The sequence below is a fragment of the Pipra filicauda genome, unplaced genomic scaffold (genome assembly GCF_003945595.2).
Source record: "Pipra filicauda isolate LSUMZ 115617 unplaced genomic scaffold, ASM394559v2 scaffold59_size3379749_pilon, whole genome shotgun sequence".
In the NCBI taxonomy this organism is placed as follows: domain Eukaryota; kingdom Metazoa; phylum Chordata; class Aves; order Passeriformes; family Pipridae; genus Pipra; species Pipra filicauda.
In genome coordinates this window covers 101,968-116,965 of record NW_024104753.1, presented here as the reverse complement: position 1 = coordinate 116,965, position 14,998 = coordinate 101,968, and the positions used below count along the sequence as shown (strand labels likewise).

The 14,998-nt window shown below is 38.3% G+C and overlaps 1 protein-coding gene and 1 long non-coding RNA gene across 2 annotated transcripts in view; one reads left to right on the top strand and one right to left on the bottom strand.

Annotated features, from left to right (window-relative positions):
* LOC113987260 (SAM domain-containing protein SAMSN-1-like) overlaps positions 1 to 12,175 on the bottom strand; it is an 83,948-nt gene extending 71,773 nt beyond the window's left edge. Inside the window, exons 1-2 of the mRNA XM_027719798.2 lie at positions 12,152 to 12,175; positions 3,931 to 4,068 (exon numbers count right to left, since the gene is read on the bottom strand). Coding sequence (XP_027575599.1) covers positions 3,931 to 4,068; positions 12,152 to 12,175 — 162 coding nt within the window. The remainder of the gene's footprint in view (positions 1 to 3,930; positions 4,069 to 12,151) is intronic.
* On the top strand, positions 6,553 to 10,335 carry LOC120324581. The gene is made up of 3 exons (XR_005565998.1): positions 6,553 to 7,132; positions 7,619 to 7,834; positions 10,209 to 10,335. It is a non-coding gene; the product is annotated as an uncharacterized LOC120324581 (long non-coding RNA).
* Positions 12,176 to 14,998: the final 2,823 nt, after the last annotated feature.

The window sequence follows — 14,998 nt, the reverse complement described above, 5'->3', positions numbered from 1 at the left end:
AGCAAGCATTATGCATGGAGGTCAGAGACCAAAGGATATTGTAAGTTAAAATCTGTATATGATCCATGGAAAAAGTTGGAAATAGGATTTTCTCTAAACCCCAATGTGGCCACATACCTGGAAAGACTACTAATTCATAACTTCACATGCAAAACACCTGGTGAGAATCATGAAACACGGGTTTAATCTCTTGCGGCATGATTTGAAACCAAATTTCCTGGGTTTCCTAAAGTCCAGCAAAATCACATTGATGACAATACATCATACACTGAGGTGATAACTGATGTGAGTTCACTGGATATCATGGGATACAGTGCCAAAATGAAATATGATAGTGGATTTAAATGGCCATTTAAAAATGGCATCTTTCATTGAACACACCCTTCCTGCTATTTCTGAATCAGCTGGCTAAATTGAAGTACAAGAATAAATTACTGTTGTTTGTACTTTTTTAACGTATCTTTTCAGCATTGATTACACTTAAAATTGTGTGTAACTTTAACGTGAAACTAGTTTTTAGAAACTTATTTTATCTTAGCATGTAAATTAAGGTTCACCTAGACTCTCCAAAGACTCACCTAGATTCTCCAAAGAGCATAATTACCTTGTTTATGGGAACAACTCTTTCCTTCCCTACCCCAAACGAGAACAATCTGTTTCCTAGAAACAAACTGCACATGTGGAAATCGAGCATGATAAAATTATTGAAAAAGTCCTTTCTTCCCTGATTTCATCAAATAACTCTGAAATAAGGAGTTGAATTAGTCCCTCCAGTGCTTCCAAGCTGGCTGAGAAAACTCCTGTTTCTGTTAAGACTTGCAAACAGGGAAATGATAATTTCAGATAACTAGCACTCTTCTTTCCCTCGCTGAAATCAAATGCCAATTATAACGCTGCAGATTAAAGCGGGTATCACAAAGGATTGTGATTTTCCTGGCAGCAACTTAGAAAGACCGACAAGTTATTTGGACCTTTTCTGCTATACAGGGTAGTCAATCATATCACGGTCAGCGGTTGAAAAATATGTGGATCTCATGACATTTGGTGATTGCAGTCTGACAGGAAATATATGAAAATAGTTTTAATACTGGAGACTCTTTTCTTAGGAGCCTGAGACAGCTCATGAGGTAGAAGACTGCAACAGCAAGCTACAAGGGGCAGAAGTTCAGTTTCCCAGTTAACAGCACAGTTACAGGTAAAGAGCACCCATCTGATTTATTATGTGCTGATGGCTACCAGCTGTTTCTGAGGAAGGTCCAATTCAGATTTGCTGTGCATGAAGTCCAAAAACAACTCCATAAATCTAAATTCTGTCTGAGAATATTAGTGAAGCTGAGCAACAGGCAAAGTAACCACAAAGTTAACAGGGCAATTCCCCAAGAGGATTCAAATCAAAAGGCAAGTGTGTGTAACAGGCCCGAGACAGTACCACAGAAACCCAGAGTGGGAACAGCCCAGGCAAATTTTATAAACAAAACAGGTGTCCTCAATTATGTGAAGGAGAACAGTGTAAATGAAAGGGAGATTATTCTTCATTCAGGATGTGCCATTTGGGAAGATACTTGGCCAGAAGCAAAGAGATCCATGGTTCAAAAAAAAGTGTCCAAGGAGTATGTTCACTGAATTATGTCCTGCACAGCTTCAGTGACCACAGTACTCTATATTTCCTACGTCTCTAGAAGAATGTCACAGGCCAGCTGTGATTAGGACAAATCACCACAGACAAGATAACTGCAAGAAAATAACTATCTTGTTGCAATATAAGGAAAAATTTTCTCTAGCCCTAGTCACCCTTTTTAAAATTGAGGAGAGCACACCTTGGACGCCTGCTCTGTTGATTTTGAAGTTGTATAAGAAAAAGGAAGGGGCCAAAGCCTCCTGAGGGGGAAGTGTGCCATGCCAGGTTGCTCCACCCTTAGGAGGTTTAACAGCTCACTGGAATCTGCCGTGCCTCAGCCAAGCATTTAAACACACACTCGAGCCCACACCTACTTAGCAGTGCACTTAAGTACGTGCATTACTGAATAATGATGGATGGCTAAATGGAGTCAATAATGTTCTGAATTTATCACACTGTGGGGGCTGCCCCGCAGCCTGGAACCAAGTGACGGAATTAAAAATAGGGGAGAAGTACAAATGGGCTCAGTTAATAAGCTTAACAGCTTCATCCAAGGTGTAGGTCTAATAACTCACATGCTAGAAATAGCAGATAAGATTACACACAAGCCTTTGGCCTCAGCGACATTTTTCCATAGGTCTTACTGCCGACACGTCATCACTAATCTTGTTTTCCATTTCTAGAGAGTATTTTGTAAATAATCATGTTGATTCTACAGCCAGCACAGTGACACAGCATCCAGCCGTTATTTTTAGTTAAGTGCTGAGCTGAATATTCTCTCAAAACAGAAAATAAAACCCACAGCCAGTCTTAGGAAGCTTCCTCATGAGCCAACAGTGTGCTTACCCATTTAGTATTGTTTTTTATTGATGATGAATTTTACATTTAGTGATGAGTAAATGGGCCATCACTAAAACATCCCCTTTAAGAAAACAAATATATATGATAAGAGCTAGCAGAAACTAAAGTTCTGGATTCTTCTATTCACTGCTGTACATGTATCTTCATGGACTGTGCAGTGCCATCCCACAAAACACAGCAATAAGCAATGTGAGAGAGGTTTTGCTACAGTTTGTTCGGATTAATGTACAGGACTTTCTAATCTACACTAGTAGCAAATCTGTTTCTCTAGGTTGGCCCAATGAAAATAAAAATCTGTATTGGATAGGTTAATTATTTTTACTTAGCCAAATAATTGATGAAGCCTAGCTCTACACTGATACAATGAAAAGTCTGAAGTAATGCTGTCATATCAAAAAAACAGAATAAAACAAGAAAAAAAAAAAAAAGCAAGAAACAACAAGCCTGATGTAAACAACCACTGCAGTTTTACTTCTTAGTGTTGCAGAGCACAGCGCTATGGATGTACCATACCCTGAGAAGATAAAGGGCAATTTCTTGTAGTTATCTACTGTGGGGTCTATTAAGACACCATATGTCACATTCTGGGTACAAACAAAAAAAAAACAAATCTTGTTTTTTCATTTAACTTTGTCTAAATACTGTTCCTGTCAGATAAACATCTATTGGCCAAGGAAATATTAGTATAGTAGTCATTAAGTATTAAGTTAGTTTGTAGTCATGGCAAAGGAGAAAATGAATGGATGCAGGAGCTCTACTATAATGTCCACCTTTAGACACTAGGAATGTAGAATGGCATATTTCAATACAGTTGTAACAGAGATTATTAAATGAATAAGATTATGAAGTTTAATATACCATTTTAAAGTATTTGCCAAAGCTTCAGTTATATATTATACCAATAGCACACCAATAATAAAAGATTAGGTGGGATAACATCATTTAGAAAGGAAAAAAATGCAAAAAACAGAAGACAACTCTCTTCACACATTTACCTAACGAGGTATTGTAAAATGTAAAGGTTGTTCCAGAGGCCATCAGTTACAAAATTCATACAACTCACACTCTTTAGAAATGCACTTTTTTAATTAATAAAAAGGACAACCAAAGACACCAATAGAATCTCATTTAGAGAAAAACTATTCTAATAACTTTTTCCAGCATTTTCATATGTTACTACTTGCAAAGAGAAATTCCCTCGTAGAGTGAAGCTGTACTAATCTCCCTGTGCTGCTAACTGTAGAGAAACTCATGACCTGCTTTTCAAGTGTGCTTGTTAAGACTGGACAGAAATCAGGTCACTGGCTACAGAGATGAGGTTTGAACAGTGGCTCTAAAGAGCCTAAATAGCCCAAACTGGCAGAGAAGCCAGCAGAACACACATGTCCATATACAGAGTCATAGTTTTTTTGCAAAAGGTATTGCATGCTTTGCAATTAAATGTTACTTACCAAAGACTTAGACCTATCAGGTGGTCCACAGTTCAGAGGTGGGCTCGCTGGAGTGCTAGCCTGGCTGTCAGTAGTAGTTGTATCCTTGGGTTCCTGATGTTCTGGGACAGGCTCATACAAGCTGTCCATTGAGCCCTCCTAAAATACATTTAAACAGATTTTCAAAGATGAACACTTGTAAACATATTAAATTATTAATAATTTTAAAAAGCAAGACATTTCTGTGATTTACAAAATGGAGTGTGTTTTTCCTCCCCCCTCTTTTTAAATCCTTTATTTAGTTCTTTCTCTAAAAAGGCATATAGAAGTCAATTATAGTAAGTACCCAAATGCCAGAGTTCACAGTATCATGACTTAGATTCCACAAATTGCCAGATGTAAAACTGAGGGTACAGCAAAAATGATTATCTCCTCAGAAGGAGTAAAATCAGGTGTATATGTCTACTTGAGCACTACATGAAAATTCCTGTGAAAACTATGAAAACTAGAAACCATGAAAATTTCTCTATGAACTATTTTATAGTTAGTACTTCTTTACGTGAAAAAAAAAAAGGTTAATCCGATGCAGAAAGGTAACTCCATTCCTTAGAAATAAAGAGAAACAGTGCTGCCAGCTCCCAGAATTTGATAATCATGATTTAGGCCCTCAAAATAATGATAATGAGTAAAATGAAAAATAAATTCCATTTGCATTCAAATTTTTGAACTCCATGTTTTAATGTGCATGTAAGGTTCTTTTTCTCCAACCACCATGAATATAAACACTGTAATAGAAACTAAGATTTTCACATATATCCCACAACTCCAAGAACCAGGATTACATATACACACTGCCATTTCATAATTCAAGAGTTAAACGAAGGCAGATGGCAACACTAAAGACACTCTAACTGATGATCCCACATTTTAGATGTTGCCATTTTGATCTGCACTGAATGTTTCCCAATGAATTTTGATTACTAATTTTAATTGCATTAATTAAGGAATAAATCAAATTTATAGCAGTATGACTTAGAGCAGAGCAATGCTACTGAAATTAACATTTCATTATTATTATTTAAAGGCATCTGTTACTTTAGCACAGAAGATAAACACAGATGTATATTTGAAGTTATATTGTTAATATGTAAAATTTTACAGGAAATATTTTTGGCTGGAGAGGCAGCAGTTCAAAGACATGACTAATTTTTGCAAGCATAGTGTTTATCTATGCATCTTTATTTGCTTCAGTCTACCAGAGTTTTGATAAGCCCAAATTGATGTTTTGGGGGAAATATTATATATTGTTCTTGAAAACACTCAAGTTATGTATTTGAGCCTATTGTAGGAACTAATATGTTAATGCTTCCTGGGACATTGTTGCCTGGTTTATGAAACACACTGCACATGGATGTGTGAACATCCAGCTGAGCCTTGGTTTTGACAGCAACTGTGTTTTTTTATTACTGCATTTATTTTTTATTTCTCAGTATTTTGCCATATAGCACTGATGGTTCAGCTCCTTGTCTGAAGTTGTGGATTGAGCATTTCTAGAAAAAAAATTATGAGTTTAAAACATTATTACAAACTTCCAGGATTCTCCAACGTAAACTGTGACCACATACTTCTCCCTTCACAGGGAATAACACATGACTTTTGCGAAGAGAGCATTTAATTAAGAGACAGAAGCATAAAGGAGAGCTCATGTGAAAGGGACCACGAGAGAGATAAAAAGGGAAAGAAAAGAGAGGGCAAGGAAGAGTGAAAGGAGGGGGGGGGAGAGAAGAAAGGTAAGAAAGTAAAAGAAGACAGAAAGAGAAAAGAGAGAAGGGAGGCAAAGAGTGAGGATAAGAGAGGCAGGAGATGGGGAAAGATAAGAGGAGAAACAATGAGAGAGAAAGGGAGAAAGAGCATACTGGGGATCATGTGAGAATTAGTCCTCGAGAAACGGAGAGTGTGAGAAAGAGCTGAAGCAAGAAAGAGAAATCTTGTGTGAGAAACATGGAGCTCAAGGCTGCAAGAAAAGGTGGGCACATAAGAAAAAGCAAGTATGCACAAAAAAAGCAAGTCCATGTGAAAGAGGGAGGGCACAGGGAGTGGGATGTGCACAAAGAATTATGGGAGAATGAGAATGAGTGCAAGAAGTGGAGGACATGGGAAAGCACGAGTGCATGTGAGAAAGAACACAAGAAAAAGTGACCATGTGCGAGAAAGAACAGGCACGATAAGAGGTGTGTGTGTGTGAGGGCACAGGAAAGAGAGTTAATGTGAGAAAGTGCAAGTGTGCAAGAAAGAGTTTGAGTGTGTGAGCTGGAAAGGAAGAGGTAGTGTCTGAAAAATAGCAAGACTGAAGAAAAATGAAGGGGAAGAGGTGGAAATACAGGGAGACAGAACAGAGCAGGGAGTTAAAGCTCAAAAAGAGATTGGGAGAGGCACCACACCAGAAAGCAAGAGAGAACATGGCAGAAAAAGGGAAAGCATCCATGAAAAAATGGGTGTGGGAGAATGAGAAGGAACAAGGATGAGGTTGAGAGAAAGGGTGTGAGGTCATAAGAAAAGGGTGGTGTCAGGAGAATGGGGGTTGTTGGAGTAAGGACATGAGAAAGAAAACAGGTTGAAAGAAAGAACAAGGACAAGAAAGAGAGAAAGAGCAAGTGCTTGGGGAGGGGAATGCAGAGGGAAGAGGTCCCCCAAGAAAGGAAGCTCTCAAGAATGAGAGACAGAAAGTTTTCATGACAAAGAATGCACATAAGAAAGGATGGGTGTGAGGGCATAAGAAAAAGAGCATCCAAGAAATAAGGGAAAGCAAGCAGGAAAGAAAGAGCAAGGTTGCTAGAACAGGGAAGGGCATAACAAGTAACAAGAACACATGAAAATGAGCTAAAGAGTAAGCAGATTAAAGAGTGATAGAAAAGGAGAGACAGAGGAGGAGACAAAAGAGGAGAAGATAATATGAGGAGACAGAGGGAAAGAAACAAATTGATGAATTGTGAAAGAGAAAGAGTGAGAAAAGAGGAAGGGAAAGAGGGTGTAAGAGAAGGAAAGAGGGTAAAGAGCAAAGTGGACAGTGAGGGAGCATGAATGAGAGAGATTGCAAGGGAAGCAGAGTGCACTGATAAACCAGAATGTTTAGGAAAGAGAGGTGATGTGAGAAAGTGAGCACAAGAACACAAGTCAGCAAGAACAATGTTGCAAGAAAGGGTGCCAGACCAAGAGAAAAAGGGTAATGTTGCAGAAATGGGGGCATAGCCATGACAAAGGGTACAAGGGCACAAAAAGGGTGCAGTGGTATGAGAGAGGGAGTGAGAGTGAGCACAAGTGGGCAAGGAAAAGCATGATCATGTGTGATAAAGAGCGAGTGCACATGAGGAAGTGCATGTGTGCATCTGAGAGAGGGAGTTAGAGATGTGAGAAAGGGAAAGAAGAAGAGGTAAAAAGAAAGGAGGATAGAGTAGAGAAGAAGTAGAGGGAAGAGGGAGTAGAATGGAGAAAGAGAGAACTCACGAGAGAGGGAGTCTGTGTGTAAGGAACAGGGAGGGTGTGGAATGGAGAAAGATCATATGCATGGGAGTGGGAGTGCAAGAGCAGGTGAAAGAGTGAGGTTGAAAATAAGGTTCAAGGAAAAGCATGGATGTGAGAGAGATCTGGAAGAAAATAATTGTCTGTAGCTCTTTCTTTTGCATGATGTTATTATCATCTTGGCATGCAGAGACTAGATTGATCGTAAGGAGGAGAGGAGCATTTAGTAATGCAGCCAGGCCATTCTGCAGATCAGGTTTAAATGTGGACTCCTGTGCATGGTGAAATCCAGCTAAAATGAACAAGGAGTATATGGAGATGATTATATGGGAAGCACTACAAAGCTCAACCACTCAGATCTCTTCTGTTCACGTTACAATTTAGAGGATGGTCTTTCCACATTCAGGTAATTCTTCTTTGTTAAAACTCATATTTTTAAGTCCCATCCATTTCTAAGTAACATCATGTCCCAGAAGCCATAGCAGTATTGGCATCTTTCTATTTACTCTATGGTTTCTTTAACATATAGAGGCTCCACTAGTTCATAATTTATCCACTACATCACTTTTATTAATACTTATTCTCTCTGCATCTTGCACCATAGAAACATTAGCTTTTAGTGCCAAAGCCTCTTTCAGTTTATAGCATTAGATGTAACACATTTTACATTGTGCTGTCACCACATCCTTACACCAACAATGAAAATAAAATGTATAACTAGTTCAATGCTACTGAAAATCACTAAGACGATTAGACTTTCCCTCAGTACTTTATATTTTACTAGCAAAAGTGGTGGTTAGAAAGCTACCATATGGGAGAAAAATAGACAAATGAAAGTGATCTTATTTGGCTTAAACCCTAAGACAAGTGCTCAAGTGGAATAACTGATCTGAACAAGACTGTGATTAGGAGTGTCACAGCCTTTTTCTACTGACCTTCTTACATGGATTTCTGCTATACAAGAGGTTGACACTTACTTAGTATCTGAAATACTTCCCTGTCTTCATTAGTTCCATTACTAATGCCACTGTTTACTGTCAAAGTAGGTAGGACCTAGTCTTTCAGTATTGCCTTGTGCAAGGAAGATTTTCATGCCCCTCACATCCACTTTCTTACAGAAACTTGGCTGAAATAATGGGGTTTGGGATTTTTTTGAAACAGAGATACATTTTCCTGTATCTCTCTTAGTAAATGAAATTATGGACAAGAATGAACCAGGTGTGATCATCTGCACTGGTACCCCCTGCCAGAACAGTCCCTGGCCCACGCTTGTCTTATGTCAGCTAACAGACACCCAAACGATTCCTTGGCACATTTGTTAAAACACCATCAGAACTATACTTGACAGGCAGGTTGCCTACAGCCACCTTGTTTTTGAGGGTTTGCTACAACAGGCACAGGTACTTGTCCTGGGGCACATTCCAAATGTGTGTGCTTTATTAATTGGAGCCTGTATAAAGAAATATCTGCAAAGCCTGTTATTTGGGCTACGTGTAGAACCGTGGTCAAAGATGGCCCCATCTAAGGAGGCACTTCTGCTGCTTCCAGGAGTAAATGCTACCAAAACAGTAAAACCCATCAAGAAATAGTAGGATAGGTTTAACTGACAATGTTCCAGGTGAATTGGTGCTAACCCCAGTGTGCATATCCTTGATACTGGAGACACGATAGAGGAAAATAGCACAAGAAAAATATTCTACCTTAACTAAAGGACTTCATAATTCAATAATAACTTTTATTTCTCAGATTTGTAGGATTCTGAAATTTTTTAGGCAGGGTATCAAAACAGATGGTTTGGTGAAATAATTCCTTGCAATTCATACAGAAGCAGTACTTGATTTGGACCCCTCTCTGTATATTGCCCATAATACAAACAGTATTGTTCTGATTCAATTGTCTGACATGCTAAGTACCATGAGATGGAAAAGACACTGCAAATTCAGGGTCTAAGGTTGACCTTTTAACATAATATATCTACAAAAGAAGAGACATTCATCCATTTGATTATTTTGTAAATGGAAGAGGGACACAAGGTTTTGAAGGCAAATCTAATTTGCCTGCAAATCCCTTGAGACCAAGGCAATGAGTCTGATGCAAAAAATAATCTCAGTGGAGAAACCAAATCATTTTGAAGTCAACTCAGGACACAAAGAACTGCTGGGGAAACATGCTATGCTGGAACACTCCTACTAGGAGATCAAAGAACTCCCAGGTGATGACAGAGGGGAGTAATTTCTGGTTGCTTCCTTGGGAAGGGCAGAGTCCAGTTCAGCCTCCAAAGCCCCTACAACCATCTTGTGACTATTGTGTGTCTTCAGCCTCCATGTCACCATTTGCTACACTGGCCATAACACTATGTCTCTCCTGCTAAAACTGCCTCAGTTCTATGGACAGGTAGGAAAGCAAACCCACAGAAAATCAAAGTCAACAGCATAAACTGATGTTCTTTTAGTTACGCTGGTGTTCCTCCTCTTTGGATGAACCAGAAGCCTGGGTATACTCTGTTTTTAAACAGAATATTCTTGTAATTACCCTCAGGTTGTAGATTACTTCAACCACTATACTCTGTAGGGTAGAGAACTATTTTCTGAGCTATAAAACAATGTCTTTTAACAACATATGCATGTGTACACACATATATACATGCAAGAACACACACTTCGCAGTCTGAAATCTTGTCAGTCAGTCTGCATGAGGTAAACACTTGCATGAGAATACTAATTTTTTGGACAGCTCTTTTTGTTCTGTCAATAATCTAAATTTCTCTTCCATGGTTTCAGGTTTAGCAGTTGCTCCAGATGTTCACTTGATGTAAATCAGCTGTGATTTCTATTCATCAGTGGCTGTTAGTATCTACTAAAGAACCTGACTCCTCTAACATCTTTAAAAGTTGTCTTTAAATCCTAATTATGTTGTTGCTGTGCATTATTTCTTACTTGATTCACTTCAATAGAAAAATACCCTTATATTGCTACTTCAACCACTTTTCAGCCTGTCTTTTCAAGTCACAAGTTGACAGAGTAAAAGTGGCTAGTGTACATCCTTGGATCACTAGCTCATTTCCAAGCTAGACAATCTGATTACAGAAAGCAACTGCACTGCATCACATGCATAGGGAGGACTGCACAGGGCTCTTCACTTTATGAAACACATAAATGACCTATAAACTATCTTTAGATGTTGATAACTTGGGATGTGTTTTTCTGGGTGTGCAAAAGGTTACCAAAGCGGACAGAATGGTTCCCATGTAAAGCTTGTAAGGAACAGAGGTTATCTTCTTAGCAGCAGTCTTTAAACAGAACTAATTATTTCATTACAGAAACTATCATGGCACCAGCTTTCACTTGTCTGAACCATCCATTATTACTGCAGTCATTACCTCTCCCACAGAAACCTGGGTTGCCTTTCTCTCACCCACACAACCCACCTGACATTTTGCCTAAACATTGATTTCTCAACTGATACAAGGGTCAACACCTCTTTTAAAAGTGAATTACATAGAAAACAAGAAGCTGCTCCAATGGAACAGTAAAATACTAGTAGAACAGTTCTTTCCCAAAGAACTTCAAAAATGAGTATTTTCAAGCTGTTACAGATTGTACCGCGAAGCCATTGTTAACTTTGAACAAATACACAGGCATCCACATTAAACTATGATCAAAATTTTCATTGAATTCCCAGGGTATTATTTTTCTGAGTCACTCTTGCCACAGAATCCCGAAATACCACTGCATTTTACTTTAAGTACAAAACAGCTTTTAATCCTTACGATCTAGAAAACACCAGCACTCTGCAGTAAGGTAGCATTAGCAATCAGGAGCAATGGTTTACACAAAGCAGCTTCCCTATTTGAGTTTGTGTTAGTGCAGCTTGAATATTGATTTTTATTGTTCTTTCTAAACATATGGGGAAGATATACTAAAGGTCTGGACAAAAGATGAAAAATGGGCAATCAGATCTACTGTGCTGTGTAAATACAGCAAATACACCCAGCTAATTACCATTACTAATACTGGGCATTGGTATTGGCAGATGGTTAAGCTTTTAAACCAGAAACAGTTTCTGTGGATTTCCTATCCTGATTTACCTGCTCATTCTGAGCAGTTGCCTTGGGGCAAGGAAAGAGAAAAAAAAAAAGAAGGAGAGAAAGTGAAAAAAAACCAAACAACCCCAATTAAAGAGGAGCTTAAGTCCTCTGTCTTTGAGCAAATATTACCATATGACTAAATTAGCCCTTATGAGTATCTATTCATGGTTGGGTAATAGAAAGCTATTATTTGAAAAGTTCTGGTAGTTCTCCCAAATTACTGAAGAAGGGAAACAGATACTATCATCTAAAAAAAAAAAAAAAAAAATCCTAGCCTAAAGCAAATTATAACATACACATATTATTAGTAATCTTAACTTATATATGAGGCGTTTCACTGTGCTTGGATCAAATGCCTCATGTCTAAATCTGCATTGTTTTGCAATAGTCACAGATAGTGCATGGTACATTTGCTATACGTTCTTTGCACCATATTTTTACTGAATCATATTTTGCTATGTATAATTTCTCATACAAAAACTCCTTCATCTAGGCTAGAGAGACCTGTCGTTGTCATACAACCCTTGCACAGTTCGTGATATAAAACCTTCATTATTGTTCCATCGAAACACACCCACCAGTTCAGTTTATGAACTCAGTAATCCACTAAATAAAAACACGTGTGTGTGCACTTACCAGAGAAAAACAGAAAAGATTCATGTTGGTATTGAGATCCACTCCAGCACCCTAAAACTCCGCTCGACAAACTCCCGCCGCACAATGCAGCTCCTTCTTGCTCTCCCAGCTGTTTGTACGTTTCCCCCGGAGATTACGGCAAGATAAAATCCCTGCAATAATCCACTGGATTCAGAACCCATTATCAAATGAGACAGGCTTCCCCAGGCCAGTACAAACTGCTTTCTGAATTAAAGAACAGTGTTTACTAACAAAATATAAGCATGGTCTGAATGATTTCCATGAACTTAGAAAATGCTCTCTTTGCAGGCTATTGTTTCCATTAAAGTTTGTCATCCAACAGAAATAAAGCTCTTTCTGTCTGAGACCACTGGAACACACAGCTTACTCCAAGGCAAATCTTCTCAGCTTATTCAGATTATCAAGAGACACACAGAAATTCTCATGAAATTCTGGTTTCCTATACATATGAATTAATTTACAAAATTCAGTAATTATTATTGACTACATTTTAAAAGGAAATATCTTACTTATGGACCATGGGACGAAAAAAAAAAACAAAACCTGTGAGCCACAACCAAATCATTAAAAAAACCCACAACTAACCAAGCAACCATACAAAACCCTCACACTCTGGGCCTGTGCACTAAAGAATAGTTACCAAACCGGTGCCTGGCATGTTGACTGTTTGATGAGGAAGATTAGGACTAAACCAATTTTGTTGTTTGAAAACATGGCCAATCTGGAAAATAAAAGATTGGGAGTGGTCAAAGCTGATCCATGGGCTAGTGTTATTATAATGTATACAGACAGGCAAACAAGGAATAAGCAATTGTAAAGAAAAACAGTAGCCTATGTCACTAGCTGGTCTAAATGAGGAAAATTTCATCACCTGTTGTGGAGTGAAATTGTCTGACAAAGAATTAATGCTGAAAGCAGTGTGAGCCTCAACTTTTTTCAGATTATAAAATACTTGAAATAAGACTGGTTTTGGAATAATACTGCTTACCAAACCACAATTAATTTCCTACAGCTTTCATGCAAATATTATGAAATTTGCTTACATGAACAAGCAGTAGTTGGTACCAAAAGATAAGCTGAAGTTCACCACAAATGGAAAGGTAGTGTTATTTTGTGACCAGAATCTTGATTTCCTTCTTTGAGCCCAGAGCTTCATATTTGTAAATGACAGGCAACTCATTCATCACTCATACTTCTGACTATTTCAGTTCATTATATTAATTTTCCAGTTGAATCTGCATCCCAGTGAAATTGAAATGTCTGTACTTTGTCAGAATAAATACATTTTAACATAAGTTAGTTTCCTCTCTGAGCAAAACCCAAACAAGGCTCATACAAACCAACAAACACCAGAGGACAGATAAGATTCGAGATTTCAAAAGAAAAAGATCTTTGGTTTGCACTTTTCCAATTTGCTGTAAATTATATAAAAGACTTTTTGAAGGCTTTCCCCAGGCTTCCTTTTCAGTTCTAATTTCAGGTTGATTTCATGTATTAGAAAAGTAGAGTTGGTTATGAAGAGCTTCATGACAAATGTTATAGTTTAGAAGCAAATTAATGAGAGATTTCTCATTTACTCCTCATATAAACTTGAGAAACAGTAACAGATTTTGTCAATTACCACCTAGTGACACTTCCCTAATGTGATTACACAAAAATAGACATTTGAGAGGCCTAGCTTGCCACAGATGGGCTTGCATTTGCTTTATGGCTCACTTGCTGGTTTCCTTGTGAAGGAGCAAGTTCTTATCCTTCCCAAGCCTCAGGTTCTCCAGCTGGAAATCTTAACTAAGAGCACAAACCTCATGTGCAAAGTACTGTGAAAGTAATGATCAAAAGCACCCTTTCCCAGCTACAGAGAATTACTTTTTCTTTTCCTTTAATGCCTATTTACAGTAATATCTATCTGGAAAACTGAAGAGCTAGTAAAATGACAATAAGTAACTCAGGAGAATGTGTCTTTCATTCAGATCAATTTAATATCTTGATTTTAGATTGCAGCTTTTGAGGTGATTTGGCTAAGTATATTTAAAGCCTTTAGGGGGAAGTTTCTGAATTTTATGCCACAGATCCTCAAGGCAAGAGTGACCAAGAAAGCTTCGACCTTACACTGAGCTATTAAATTTTCATTTTGCTTATATTTGTAGATACGCAGAAAAGAGAATAATTCAAGAAGAAAATCAAAATAAAAAAAGAAGTCTATATTCACAGTTAGAGATACACGCATATGGCAAGCAACTATGGTAGGAAAGCAAAAGTGCAGAGCTGTACAAGAGAGATAAATGCTCATCTGGAAACTTTCTAAGGCATTGGGCCAACTCTAGTTTCAGTTGTTCCTGCTTCACCATTTGGACAGGTGCAATTCATCACATCAGGCTCGAAATCTCACAAGGTAGGCATGATGCCACTGGAGTGAAATGTGAAAACCAGAGGCAAGTTTTTCACAAATACAGAGCTGGAGAGTAAAGCTGGGAATTATCCTGGGTTGGACTCTGTGGATGTGTCTCCTGAGTGCACAGCCCGGATTGCTTATTTGACTTCCTTTATTCTCCAAAAAGCAGACCTCCAGCGTTCAGTTGCTCTCATTCTACATCCTGGTGCATTCATCCTTCTGTTTCCAGCTGTATTAGCTCTCTGTCTGTGTCTGTACTGAAGGCATTATGGTGACAGTACTTGGTGAAAGTTATTCCAGTCAGGTTTAAAATGTTCAGTTCAAATATCCTGCTTGAGAAACAGAAGTTTAACCCGCTCTGATTTCCATTCTGCTGGGCCAATGGCTTTACAAAGAAACATCTTTCAGTGAAGACTTCAAGGGGGATCCCAAAG